The sequence below is a fragment of the Rhinoderma darwinii genome, chromosome 1 (genome assembly GCF_050947455.1).
Source record: "Rhinoderma darwinii isolate aRhiDar2 chromosome 1, aRhiDar2.hap1, whole genome shotgun sequence".
NCBI lineage: Eukaryota > Metazoa > Chordata > Amphibia > Anura > Rhinodermatidae > Rhinoderma > Rhinoderma darwinii.
In genome coordinates, this window is record NC_134687.1 from 100680158 (window position 1) to 100695534 (window position 15377).

Sequence of the window (15377 nt, forward strand, 5' to 3'; positions counted from 1 at the left end):
TATTATCGGATTCTGGTTTTGTTTTTGCTTAATAATGAGAGTAACCCTTGTGCCTGTAGTGTCACAGACTCAAATACGCTCTTCAGAATGTAGCAAATAATGATGATGCTCTGTGGCTTTATTTGTTTGCTTTAATGTAGGTTATGTAATCATTGTCATCCACTCAGCAAATAGAGTCGACACTGGGAACAATTTGTTCCGTCTTTGATCGCTTTGTGCCAAATAAAATGAAACTTTCACCGGACAAGTAAATGATTACTGTGTTTAAAACACGGGAAAGTTATTAGCTCTGGAAATAAGGTACAGCTCACAGCAAGGATCAATTCCATACAAATTAGTGTCTCGATGTTTATACACAGTCACATCCTGACAGAAAGACAATAGCAGTCTTACTGCTGTTTATAATGAATCCTAGTTATAAAAGCCATGTGTATATCGCTTGTGGTTTGTACAATTTCCGGCACACTTACAGAGGAACTGTAATATGTTTAATTACAAGATAGTATTTGTAAATGGTTATACCAAAAATTCTGTTTACAGTTGAATCAGTGGATATTGTAGATAATACATCTCATTTATTTCCAATTAAAATTTTTAAAGAGTTGTTGGAAACTAAAATAAAATAAAAGCAAAATACTAAAAACTCAGTAGCAACCAATATATCCACCATTATAGCTCCCACGGGAGTTGTCACAAAACTTTCCCAGGCCTCTGATTGGTGAAACTGCCTTGTTATATAGTACAACATTTCTCTCTCCCTCGTATCACTTTATAACTCGGCAGATTTTCCTTCAGGCTAAGGCCTCATGCACACGACCGTGTTTTTGCGGCCGCAATTCTCCCGAAAATCCCTATGGGGCCGTGCACACGACCGTAGTTTTTGCGGTCCGTGCACGGCCCGGGAGCCCGGACGGCAGAAAGAACGGGCATGTCTTATTACGGCCCGGTTCTGCGGTCCGGGCTCATTGAAAACAATGGCCGCGGCCATGTGCATGTCCCGCGATTTGCGGGCGGCCTGCGGCTGACAGTCCGCTGACAGTCCGCAGCCGGCCGACCCGAAAATCATGGCCGTGCACACGGCTACGGTCGTGTGCATGAGGCCTAAGGCCTCATGCACATGACCGTAGTGTTTTTCAGGTCCGCAAATTCCAGGACCGTGTTCCATGAAATGTCATCCGCAGTTCATCCGTATGTAATCCGCAGTTCATCCGTATGTAATCCGCAAAATGCGGATGAAAAAAAAAAAGCCTAGCTAAAACAGGATGACGACAGAACTCATTCCCGGTTGTCGCCTAGCAACATTTCCGCAAATCCGCAAACTGCGGATGACACACGGAGGTGTATCCGCAATTTCCACGGGCCCATTGACTTCTATTGGCATGTCCGCATCGAATTTGCGGCCCGTAATAAGACATGTCCTGAGTTTCTGCGGCACGGATTTGCGGACATGCGGAGACCCGTGAAAACACGGATAGTGTGTATGGGCCCATAGAAATGAATGGGTCCGCAATTCTCCCGTGGATTTGCGGGGGAATTGCGGACGCAAAAACATGGTCGTGTGCATGGGGCCTAACAATCCATATTAAGCAGCATCTAGCATTTTCCAAAACAGTTTAACAAAATTTTAGCAACTCAAAAGCAGGGGATGACTTTATGTTTCCAATTTACTGGTATTTTTATGTGTTTATGGAGAAATGTTTTTAATTATATTTGAATTACGCAATAATAATTTGATTAGCTGCATCAATGGTGCCCAAACTTCTTCAGGCCAAGAAATCCAGAAATAGGTAGAGATCCCACTGTGAAACCACAATAGTTCCTCATACAGATGATACATCACCAGACTGCAGTAATCGTGTCATCCATACTGATATATCCTATGTCATGATTGCCAACTGTGGCCATGTGATTAGTCATAAGGAAAACATGTCATTGTGTAAAGAAGAAAGTTGGCAGTGAGAATATGGTGGTGGAACCAAGTGGGTGAATCAAGTGGGTGCATTTACCAATACTAGTGGTACATAGTTACAGTGTAGAGCACTCGGCGGGGTAAGTGGGCCACATATAGAAAAAATTTGAAGTTGACGGGCCGCATTACTTTCAAATTTGATACAATACAAAATTATTGTTAATCAATTAGTTATTTGATCTACTATAACAACATTACATTACTATAATAATACTACATTACTATAACAATACTACACTACTATAATACTACATTACTATAATAATACCGCTAGGTTTAAACTTAACGGAAATTTGTGGGTTTTCTCCACATGCTTACTTCAACAATCCAGTTTTCCAGTCGCTAAATGCAGTCCGGCCGCTCAGTTGGCAGCGTTTGACAGACACACAAATGTCAAGATTGGGCAGCCCCTATTTAGATACTGTCACTGTGTCCTCTGTAGATACTGCCACAGTGCCCTCTGTAAATACTGCCACAGTGCCCACTGTAGATAATGCCACACACCCCTAGATAATGCCAGTGTCCTCTGTAGATACTGCCACACACCCACAGTGCCCTGTAGATAATTCCACAGTGCCCTCTGTAGATGCTGCCACAGTGCCCTCTGTAGATACTGCCACAGTGCCCTCTGTAGATACTGCCACAGTGCCCACTGTAGATGCTGCCACAGTGCCCTCTGTAGATGCTGCCACAGTGCCCTCTGTAGATTCTGCCACAGTGCCCTCTGTAGATGCTGCCACAGTGCCCTCTGTAGATGCTGCCACAGTGCCCTCTGTAGATAATGCCACTCACACCCTTGTAGATAGTGTCACACACAACCCCCGTACATAGCTCCATTGGGGCTCCCTCTAGGAGTGGAATCCCCAGCCAGAGTATTGTCGACACTTTGACCAGGGATTCCTCTGCTGGAGGAGCCTCTGACATCACTGTCCATACACAGTGACGTCAGGTGATCCTCCTGGACCGGAATGTGCTGTCAGGGGCAACCCCAGACCCGTGGTCCCAGAGCGGAGCACTAGTATAGGCTCTGCTCCGGAACTCTGGGGAAGCTCCTGATATCAGTGTCCATATATGGAGTCCCGGAGCAGAGCCGCTTCTAGCACTTTGCCTGGGATTCCAGCTCTGCTCCTGACATCACTGTTCATATATGGACAGAGATGTCAGGGGCAACCCCAGAGCTGGAGTCCCGGGCAGAGCACTAGTAGTGCTCCTACTGGGACTCCAGCTGTGCTCCTGACATCACTGTCCAGCTTTGGGGAAGCCCTAGACATCGCTGTCCATATGGGGACAGCAATGTCAGGGGATTCCACAGAGACCCGGAGCAGAGCCTATACTAGCGCTCTGCCCGGGACCCCGGCTCTGAGGAAGCCCCAGACATCGCGTGTCCATATATGGACAGCCATGTCAGGGAATTTCACAGAGTCCCGGAGCAGAGCCGATATTAACGCTCTGCCCGGGACTCCGCTCTGGGGAAGACCCTGACAACACTGTCCATATATGGACAGCGATGTGATGTCAGGGAATTCCACAGAGTCCGATACTCGCGCTCTGCCCGGGACTCCGCTCTGGGGAAGACCCTGACAACACAGTCCATATGTGGAGAGCGATGTCAGGGAATTCCACAGAGTCCCGGAGCAGAGCCGATACTAACGGCTCTGTGTCCCGCGGGCTTCAGATTACAGCCTCAGGGACCGCATGCGGTCCGTGGGCCGCGTGCTCGAGACCACTGGTGTAGAGTGTGCCAAATTTCCCCAGATGGTGTATGTTGGTTGAGGAATATGGAGCAGCAACTGATCTATACTAGGTTATACCTAGCAGTGCGACATTTAAGACTTGCTCCTCTTTTACAAGAAATCAACTTTGGTAATATTCATATAGTCACTGTAGGTCCCACATTTTGGTAATGCCTCTGTGTTGTTATAGGCTGAGGCATTCAAAAGGAGGGTCCTTCATTGAATAAATGAATATTAATAAGCTGTATCCTCTGGGAGGACACTTTTGGTGCTAGTTTGCACTTGTAAGGAAAAACTGCTTTAGTTATATCATGCAAGGGTGTTCCAGCATGCTGAAGAATGTCCTGCCATTGTGGCCGCACGAAGAATGTGACTCATTAATATTCATATATTTGTATATAAAACCCACTTTGGAAATCACTGAGCTAAATGATTTTATTGTCCTAAGGGACACTAAAGGCCATAATACATGGGCCAATGGTTCGGGCAAACGAGCGTTCCTCATCATTGCCCTGTGTAATAAGGGAAACGATAACCTGATGAATGAACGCTTGTTTATTGGCTGATCTGGTCTTTTATGCAGAGTTAAAAATCATCGTTGCCGGCAGCACATGTCCCTGTGTAATCAGGGAGATGCGCTGCCGACATGATTAAAATGTATGAGGACGAACGATTGTAGTAACAAGCGATCATCCCTATACATATCCAATCATTGCTCTGTGTGAAAGGAGCAAACGAGCGCCGATCAACGAGCTGTCTCGTTGATCGGCGCTCCTTTGCACGGCGCACGTCTGGCCGTGTAATAGTACCTTAAGGGTCCTTTTAGACAGGCAGAAATTCTTCAAGCAATGATTGATGATTTAGCGGGTCGTTTGAAAGACGGTGCGCTACACATTATAATAATTGCAAAAGATTTTCGCTATTTGGTCGTTACTGAGATCGTTGTTTGTTAACTGCTAACAGGAAGATTTATGATTCGACAATGTGGCGGCGACGAACAATAATCTGTCATTCAGGTAGATGTGGCCAATGCACGGAAACACGATTTATAGCTCATTGTTTGATCGTTGCATGCTGTTACACATGGCGATTATCTCTTGTATTCGAAGGATGAAACAAAAATTTGTACGATAACTGCTCCGTCTAATAGTGCCTTAAATTATATCTTGTCTGCGTTTACTGTGCAGTTGAATGCAGTTTATCACTATCTGTTATCAACCATTTCAGGCTGGTGAGCGGCTGACTATAGTGTACTTTTATACTATCAGTGACAGGAAACGCAGAAAAATGTCTGGCCCAATGATCACTGCAATATCTCACTCCAGTTCTGAGAGCCTCCAGAAACATTTATATACATATTTGATATTGGCAGCTACTTTTCGAGCCTTTGTGCTTTAGATCTAGTGGCCATTAAAAGTGACTGGTGTGTGTTTGATTAACCACGAATGATCACATATCTAATGCTCTGTTACTGATTATAATTATTTTAGATATATCAAAACAACATAGACTTATATTTTATAATATATCCTCAAAACGCTTTTTAGTGGCAGGTGGTCAAAAAACCTTATGTTCTCAGAGATTAAATAAGATGATACTATGACTATTGCCCCGGACTTCATGCAAGCTGAAATGACCTGAAAGTAAATATTTTGACCAATTTTCTGTGACTATACGATAAGAGACAGGCGTGTCCGCCTCTCCCTGTAGAGCCTTAGTAGATAATAACGTTCATGTTCGAGTTTAGATATACTCGCCCAACATTCTTGGAAAAACACTGCAAGGAAACAAACATGATTCTGCCTGCTAAGATCCGTAATGCAAATCACACAATAGCAGTAGTCATTGGCAACCAACCAGTCATTCTTAGTTTGCGATTAATTATTTAGCAGGTCAATGGCTTTACCTTCTACAGTAGTAATAGACTTCTGTTGACTTCATGTATAAATTTATGAAATGACATTATATTTCATACTGTTATAGATGCTCCCTCAGATATATATATATCATAAAAACATGGCGTGTTAATCAAACAATAAATAATGGAGGAGCACCCATTATTGTTTTGCCTTACACCGTTATGTTTATTAGTTCTTCCATGGATGTGTTTATTCTACCAATGACGAGCAATGGCACAATACTCCGTTTTACTTGTGTCAGGAAAAAAGTAACCTTTCAGAGAAGCTTGATCCATTTTACCATGATTGCATCATCACTTCGCTTGCTGCTTTTGACCTTTACATTGAATTGGAAGAAGAACCCAAGCCTAATCTTGCATCTAGGCTGTATGGACATTAACCAATATCCAACCACATTACAGAGGGCCATTTGTTAGTGTCAGTGTACTGTATGAAGATATATTAACCTTATATAGCACATGAAACACAGTATGTTGTAATGTCAGCTAGTTATAACATTTATGGCATTAATACAGTCCTGCCACCGGGTCCTATAATATTATATGTTATAATAAGCAGTGATTCCTAGATCTCCAGTCACCTGGGGTTTCACATTGTTACTGCTTGATTAAACAATGTTATACCTTACTACATTCTGGTATATAGAAGTGTTATATATCTCCATTTTTATTTAAAGTTATGCCGTCATAATTAGAAGTTCTTACATTATATTTCCCGGTGTGTCACTCATTTCTGAATCAATGTTTTCCTTCCACCTGAATACCATTGTGCGCTTCTGTATATTATACCCCTAATGTGTCATTGTTTTCCTTTTGTAACCAAAACCCAGCATGGGGTTTCCAATCCTAAACGTATCCCATTTCTTTCTACAGGCTCTGGCATCTATTGGTAACTATGGTGTGAGGATAAATACAGTGTGCCCGGCATTTGTAGACACTCCACTCCTAGAATCCATTGACAAGGAAGAAAACATGGGAGAATATTATAAATACAAGGACAACATAAAGGATATGATGAAATTGTTTGGTGTTCTTGAGTAAGTTTTAACATTTTTAATGTTCTATTTGAGTTATAGTATATTTTCATACAATACATATAACAGTCATTTCTCTGCTCTGAAATATAAACGATTGAGAGCTCTGTTTACATACAGCAAATCCTGAATTCTTCAATTTTAGGAATGTACGCCTTTGCACATTGGTCCCATAGCCAGGTCTATTAACAAGTCAGATAATGTGTACAACCACTGCATAGGTGTCGTCCCACCCGGACAACCCCTGTCCTTATGCCCTATTAGGTATATGGACTTCATAGAGGGAGACCATCATTCAATATCCCCCTCTATGAGCCATGGGAGCTGTATGGCTGGCTGGCGTTTTCATTAGGCAATAACAGCTGATCAATGGGGGTTATAAAAGCCTTTGCAGATATCACTTCTATTCGTGAGACAATCCCTTTAATTATCCATGCAAAATTTACGTTACCTGTCAATTTGCAAAGATTGATATTTAGGAATAAATAGAGTAAATTGGATTTGGTAAAAAAAATAAAATAAAATGCTAATACTGCAAAGTTGAATAATTTAATGCGTGGGCTGTCTTTATGAAGCAGTATATTATATTGATCCCAGTGCCTCAATGTACTAAACACTTAACCTGAATACTGGGCATAATTCTTACTATAAGAGGCAAAAGTATTTCACTGCATGAGTAGTTTATTTACAGCATCCCGCTTGGTCTACTCGCTGTATGTTATATTAATCATTGTTTATTGTATACTTGGCAAGCTTCGTGCTTCAATAGTGAATATTGTTTAACAATATTTGGCACATATAACAATTGCTCTTTCCTCCCTTGGGTCTCTTTTATACTTGATTTGTAGTGGGCTATAAGCTTAAAGAGAAGTCTATTTTCGAACTTGAAGAATTATTACAGTGTTGCTTATTTTGTTTTACATAATAAAGTTCACACGGTGGTTCAATGAAAAGACACATAGTTACATTTTAAAATGTTCTATTTTTCTTAATCTATTTCTTTCAAAATTCCATTTAGCATCCAGGGTTTGCACATTATACTTTATCTCACTTTATCTCATCCTTCCTTCAATTATGTGTGCTGTAAAGAATACTATCTTTAATTCTTGAGCCTTTGCCCTGGGGAATATCTTGCACAATATATACACACCCTGGATAGTGTTTTGCCTCTAGTATATAAATATAAGGCCTAAAAGACATTTTGTTTACAATGAAAAAGATTTTATCCATTAGCTCATGAAAATAATGTAAAAACGATGTACATTTTACCAAGAAGCTAAACCAATTATAATTTTATGAAAACAATCTACTTAATGAGATGTGCATGCTTGGTCTGTTGCTATTTATTTCATACTTGAAAATTTAATTAGTAATTTATATTGAAGTATATAATATTGAAGTATATATTTCTAAGGTCTAAAAAAAAAAGTAGACCATAATGCAATGACTTGCTAATAAGATTGACAGTAATTTTAAAATAAACATATTAATATTTGATTGGAGAGATGACGATAAGTATGTGCAGTCTCCAAATTACTAAAATGTGAGTAACCTTCTGATAATGACTTTATTAACGTGTGTAAATATGGTCCCTGAACACATTAACCTATAAAATGTATTCTAGTTATTTAATATATCTAATTTTTTTATATTAATATTTCTTTTTTGATAGTCCATCACTTATCGCACAAGGACTGGTCAGACTCATAGAAGATGAAACTGCGAATGGAGCAGTAATGAAAATCACAACATCCCGGGGAATTCATTTTGAAGAATTCAGTGCCCACCAGAAGACAAAAGTGTGAATCTGCAATAAGAAGATTGTTCCGAGCAGTAGCTAAAATTTATATTCTATGAAAAAGCCAAATAGATAGTATAATAAGCACAAGGGCAAATGTCATGAATGGAAAGGACGCCATGAAAATGAAAAAAAAAAACTAAATCTATTGAATTTGGTGGTCAAATCATGTTGTGTTACCGTTCTCTGCTGATTAATTTTATAACATATCTTTATGCCAATTAGAACTCTATTTTTCTGATGCACAGCTTCAAAATTCCAGATATATCCTCAGGCTGGCACCCATCAACCGCCATATCTATGGTGTTGCCCTGGACTTTTTTTGTTCATATATATATATATATATATATATATATATATATATATATATATATATATATATGTACAGTTAGGTCCAGAATTATTTGGACAGCGACACAAGTTTTGGGAATTTAGCGGTTTCCAAAACATATTGAATATACAGCTATATAATCAATATGGGCTTAAAGTGCAGACTCTCAGCTTTAATTTGAGAGTATTCATATCCTAGTTTGAGGAAGGGTTTAGGAATAACAGCTCTTTAATATGCAGCATCCTCTTTTTTCAAGGGCCCAAAGGTAATTGGGCAATTATTTTAAAAGCTGTTTAATGGGCTGCATGGGCTATTCCCTCATTAATCCATCATCAATTAAGCAGGTAAAAGGTCTGGAGTTGATTCCAGGTGTAGCATTTGCATTTGGAAGCTGTTGCTGTGAACACACAACATGAGGTCAAAGGACCTCTCAATGCAAGTGAAACAGACCATCGTTAGGCTGAAAACAATAAAGAAATCCATCAGAGTGAGAGCGCAAATGTTAGGAGTGGCCAAATCAACAGTTTTGTACATTCTTGAAAAAAAAGTACGCACTGGTGATCTCGTGTACTCCAAAAGGCCTGGACGTCCACGGAAGACAACAGTGGTGAATGATCGCAGACCTTTCCATGGTGAAGAAAACCCCCTTCACAACATCTACCCAAGAGAAGAACACTCTCCTGCAAGTAGGTGCATCAGTATCTAAGTCTACCATAAAGAATAGACTCCATGAGAGCAAATACAGAGGGTTCACCACAAGGTGCAAACCATTATTCAGCCTCAAAAAAGGCCAGATTAGACTTTGCCAAACAACATGTAAAGAAGCCAGCCCAGTTCTGGAACAGCATTTTTTGGACAGATGAAACTAAGATCAACCTGTACCAGAATGATGGAAGGGAGAAAGTATGGAGAAGGCTTGGAATGGCTTATTATCCAAAGCACACCACATCCTCTGTAAAACATGGTGGAGGCAGTGTGATGGCATGGGCATGCATGGCTGCCAAGGGATCTGGGTCACTAGTGTTTCTTGATGATGTGACTGAAGACAGAAGCAGCCGGATGAATTCTGAAGTGTTCAGGGAGCGACTTTCTGCTCAAATTCAACCAAATGCAGCAAGGTGGATTGGACGTCGCTTCACAGTACAGATGGACAATGACACAAAACATACTGCGAAAGGAACCCAAGAGTTTTTTAAGGCAAAGAAGTGGAATATTCTGCAATGGCCAAGTCAATCACCAGATCTCAACCCGATCGAGCATGCATTTCACTTGCTTAAGACAAGACTTAAGACAGAAAGACCCACAAACAGGCAACAACTGAAGACAGCAGCAGTAAAGGCCTGGCAAAGCATCACAAAAGAGGAACCCCAGCGTTTGGTGATGACATGGGTTCCAGACTTCAGGCAGTCATTGCCTGCAAAGGATTCTCTACAAAGTATTTACAAAAAAAAACATTTTATTTATGGTAATGTTAATTTGTTCAATTACTTTTGAGCCCCTGAAATGGGGAGGCTGTGTAGAAAAATGGTTGCAATTCCTAAACATTTCACAGGATATTTTTGTTCAACCCCTTGAACTAAACCTGAAAGTCTACACTTCAATTGCATCTCAGTTGTTTCATTTCAAATCCAATGTGGTGGCATGCAGAGCCCAAATCATGAAGATTGTGTCACTGTCCAAATAATTCTGTACCTAACTGTATATCCTATATTTCTGCTATGGGGAAATAATTTTATCCAGGGCTTCTCAACTTTCTTCTTTCTTATTCCATTTATTTCAACTTACCTCTTTAAAACCAGTATAACATTAAAATACACATAAACAGGATCAATTCTGTGTCAAAACTGAATTCCCAGCTGCATCTCCGTAACAACTTGGGTCACGGACACGGTGTACCTCTCAACTTCACAGATTCAAAAGCATCTATCTACTCTAAAGTCAGTACCCTCAAGGCAGAGCATTTTTCCTGAAAACATATTTAGGTGTTTTTTAAAGGATATACTGATAAAATAAGAATTTGTATATTATCTATATTTCAATTAAATGTAAACTCAAGGAAAGTGAATTCTTCAAGTATGTTTCCCAGTGTTGTACTCTAAATCAACAATCTGCAGCTTCTTCTGTTTGGACCAAAATTAAATCTTTGCCTTTAATTCTACCATTCTTTGTGCTCTAAAGAATCAAAGTGTAATATATATAATAAATATGGCATAATAATCAGCATTTTATGTGTGATATAATACCCATCATTACTTGATATTGTTTATAACTAGGTCACTGGTATAATATGCCTTGTATTCCACCTTGGCGTGTAGCAACCCTTGTCATTTCAGAGACTCATTTAGTTAGAGAAAGATATCAAGTCATATATTCATGAACATACTTTCCCCTTCTTTAGTAATTCTTTAGTAATTCATTATAGATTTGATTAAAATAATATATTTTATGTGAATACTGGTTGTCTGATATCTTAGCATTGTTTTAACCCTTGTGGTGTCCACAGATTTAAGAGACAATATCCTGGGGCCAGTTGATCAATAATGTACTAGCAAGGCTTCATTGACAATTCCACACAAAAAGTGAGCAATTTTAGCTGAACAGTATGGCAATTTATGAATCGGTAATGCATCCAGTCCTCTATAAAGGATAATGTAAAAGATACTGGTGGAAATGTATCAAAACTGATCCAAGTGGAGATGTTGTCTATAGCAACAAATCAAATTTCAGCTGTCTTTTTTTTCAAAGGCCCTTTGGAAATTTAAATGTGCAATCTGATTGGTTGCTTTGGGCAACTCCACTTTTCCCTTCCATTTGTTTTGATAAATCTCCCAAGATGTGTCTAGTGTTGAGAGGAATGGTGCAGCCATGCCTGAGATGAGCTGTGTGCATTGTTGAGCACTTACAGATTTTTGAGTTTAGCAGATATTGACATTTGAAAAGTTTTAGGTATAAAGCTTTAAATAAACTGTGAACATAGGTGAAATAATAATACAGGAGTGTCTTTTTGAAGGAGAACACAAAATTTTTTAATATTTTTCTATTACCACCTACAGTATATGTCCTGGCACATAGTATAAGCCATGGCACGTACTACTTTTCCAACCAGCTAAAAGAAAATCTTTATACATTCATTGCTAAATATTGTAACAAATGTATATATTTAAGTTATACTCCTTATGATTGTAATATGCTGTGATATATGTGAAGAGTCTGTGTTTAGTTCATGATGTTTGAGTATGTACGTTGCCTATGTGAATTATAATTGTCTTGTACACATTTTATAGTGACAAAATCTCTGGAATATGTGATACAATGTTTATCCTTGACAAATATGTAAAAATAGTCAAATAATTCATACAGTCCAATAAAATGATGTATATCACTAAACCTGTTAATTTTTTTTTAAATTACTGCATATTCTATATTGTCCAAGTTTAAAGATTAATTTGAAGACTAAAGTTATTATATTTGTAAATATATGGTACTGGCAGGACATTTTAGTATTATTTTTGTAAGCTGAATACAGTACTGGTTTTAGTTCTCCTTTAAGTAAGCAAACAATCGATGTAGCGGCGTACGGGCTCAATAGAAAGTCTATGTGTCTGTACACAGCTACATCGTCTTTCCAGAATAAGCCAAACAGAAACGAAGCAGCTCAGCTCTCACACAAGCTCTTCTTCCACTTTGTTTTAGCGATTGGTGGGGGTCTCAGTGCTCGGATCCCCTCCAATCAAAACTTCTGACATGTCAATATGACATGTCCGAAGTTTGTTGAACGTTTAGTTACACTTTAAAGGTATTGCCTGGTTTAGACAACCACTTTTCAAATACCTTATTATGGAATTCTAAGTTAAGGGAGGAGGCTGCCCTGTTTTCGACTTCAAGGAAAGAGTGGCTACAAAGAACATCTTTCACTCTGGAGGTCCCAATATGTTCATGTATTATACGGACAGCCTATCGATTTCAGTGGGCACTGAGTAATGCTTCGTTACCCCTGTGTTGGTGCTGCAGGGGAAAGGAACAGCGACTGCCAGGTTCTCCTACCAATTATAGCTCATAGATTTAGGAGCGTAGCCAAAGGCTCATGGGCCCTGGTGCAAGAATTCAGCTTGGGCCTCCCTACACCTCCCCAACTCTACCAGGCAATTGCGCATGCCTATGCTCAGCCGCCTTGCCCAACAGCCCCATGGATGCCACCACAGTATAATGCCCCATAGCTGCCCACACAGTATAATGCCACCCATAGCTGCCCCAAAGTATAATGCCACTTATAGCTGCCCCATACAATATAATGCCCCCTATAGCTGCCACCATAATAGCCCCCCTACCATAGCAAAGTATAATGACCCCATTTATGCCTAGTAGAAAAAAAGCTGTCAGCTTCTTGCTCTAGCACTGAATTCAACTGTATCTGTGCCCTGAGGAAGCAGATACAGTTGGAACTGGGACCTCGGTGAGTGGCTCGTGACCCCCCCTTCCCCTGGAGGTCTTCACACGGCCCCTCATGTGACATCACAGTCACATGGTACACTGAGTATCGCCAAAGTACAGTGAGCCCAGATAGTGGAACACCCCCCCTATAGAAAGTTCCTCACACACCCCTGTTGATAGTGCCACACACCCCTGTAGATAGTGCCACACACTGCCCCCTTGCAGATAGTGTCATCCTCCCCTTGTAGATAGTACCACACATCCCTCTTGTAGATAGTGCCACACACAGCCCCCTTGTAGATTGTGCCACACCACCCCTTGCAGATAGTGCCGATAAATTGCGTATACCCAGAAGTACACCATAGCAACGGTTTTCAGCGTCTAGTTAGTTACTGTGCATGTCCGGAAGTGCACCTTGGCAACGCTGTTCAGCATCTATTTTCTCCACCATGGCTGCGCTTACTCAGTGTGCTTGGGGAAGTCATATGTGATTCATTGACAATACACCTGCTCAAAAACATAACATAATGGGGCGCTGACAGACAATCTCCTTCATTGGCGCATATTTATATTAATTTCAGTCCTATCCCCACATCATGGAAGTCAGCCCGGTCTATAACCGGAGTGATGGCTCCGGCATTTGGTAGCCGAGTCCATGATCATGTCCGGCAAGACACAAATCGCAGACTCAGCCATTGCCTAGAAAGCCAAATAGTGGGGTCGACAACAACCATTTTGTTCTACATGCAGCAGTAGATTCCCCATTCTGCATCAAAAATAATTTACGTCATCTCTATTAATTACATGAAGATAGTGCCCAGAGAAGTAATAAATCTTACATGTAAATCTCTTATTAAAAAATACCAAATAATCAAAAAACCTTAAATTCCATCTATGGCTTCTTAATCCAATGCGTGTCAAGGTAATCCCTATATCCAATTCTGTATGACTAAAGTGATGATACCTGTGTATAATAGTCAACAATCACCACTAAGCCTCGCAAATAATATATCAAATATATACCAAAATATACAGACAATAAGAAAAAGAAAGAGAAAAGAGACATACTGTATACTTCAAAACACTCCCATATCCAGGAGAGTTTTACAGATTCTACAGATATTTGTGGCAAGTTACCCACTAATAAATTAGGTCCTACTGCATATTCTATATTCAACCCTTTGGAAGAAAGGATATCTAGTCTGTGTATTCATTCTAAATGTTACGATTAGCATGTTTGTGGATCTACTGGACTACTCCACCAGTTCGGCTTTGGGCCACCTCTAAGGGCGTTATCTAAGTAGCCTCCCCGGTCTTCATCCTTTTACTCCTATACAGGGATCTGGTCTTCGCTTCCAGGAGGCTACCAGGTTGCTACCTCTTGAAGTGGTCCAGTCGGGGTAGCTCCTAGCCAAACAGACAGGGACAGGCAGATGGTAACTTGACGGATGGAAGCAGACAACGGATCACAGGTCACAGGTAGATAGTGGATAGTTGGACACAGGCAGGTAGCTGGCAGCTGGACACAGGCAGGTAGCAAGTAGCTGGTCACAGGCAGGTAGCATACAAAAGTATTAATACTTGGGCTCAAGTTACTGAATGTGGAATCAAATGTAATGCATTCCCCTTCCTTTCTTTTAGGACTGATTCAGACGAGCGTGTCCGTTTTGCACAGGCAAAAAACAAACCGTATTTAATGCATTTCTGTTCAGTGTGCCATCAGTGTTTGTTCCACGTCGCATCAGTTTTTCATGTCAGTGTTGGTGGACATTTTAAATTTATTTTTTTCTCCGCATTTCTCTAGCAACTGGTGCGTGAAACACGGACTGCACAGGAATGTCGTCCGTGTTCTGTCTGTAATTTTCGCGTATCCATAGACTTCAATGGGCGACGTTGTAAAGGATCTGCCAGGCACAGCTTCTTTATCAACGCCCATAGGTAATCAGTCTGCACCTGCTTCTAGGTCTGTGAGACTGACTCCATCTTCCACCACTCAGGATGGCAGGCTTAGGAGTGGGAGAGCCTATCGCAGCCTGGCCAGACGGAGCTAGCTCCCGCCCTCTGTCTATTTATACCTGCCTTTCCTGTTCCTCCTTGCTTGTGAATCTTCTCTGTTGGTTTCCTGGCCCTGCTGCAGCTTCTTGTACTATTTGTCCCTGCTTC

The 15377-nt window shown here is 40.6% G+C and overlaps 1 protein-coding gene across 1 annotated transcript in view; it reads left to right on the forward strand.

Moving 5' to 3' along the window:
• The window catches only part of HPGD (15-hydroxyprostaglandin dehydrogenase), a 63611-nt gene extending 51441 nt beyond the window's left edge, over nt 1-12170 (forward strand). The window contains exons 6-7 of the mRNA XM_075860240.1: nt 6494-6657; nt 8327-12170. Of these exons, the coding sequence (XP_075716355.1) occupies nt 6494-6657; nt 8327-8459 (297 nt within the window). The 3' untranslated portion in view covers nt 8460-12170. The remainder of the gene's footprint in view (nt 1-6493; nt 6658-8326) is intronic.
• The last annotated feature ends 3207 nt before the right edge of the window (nt 12171-15377 follow it).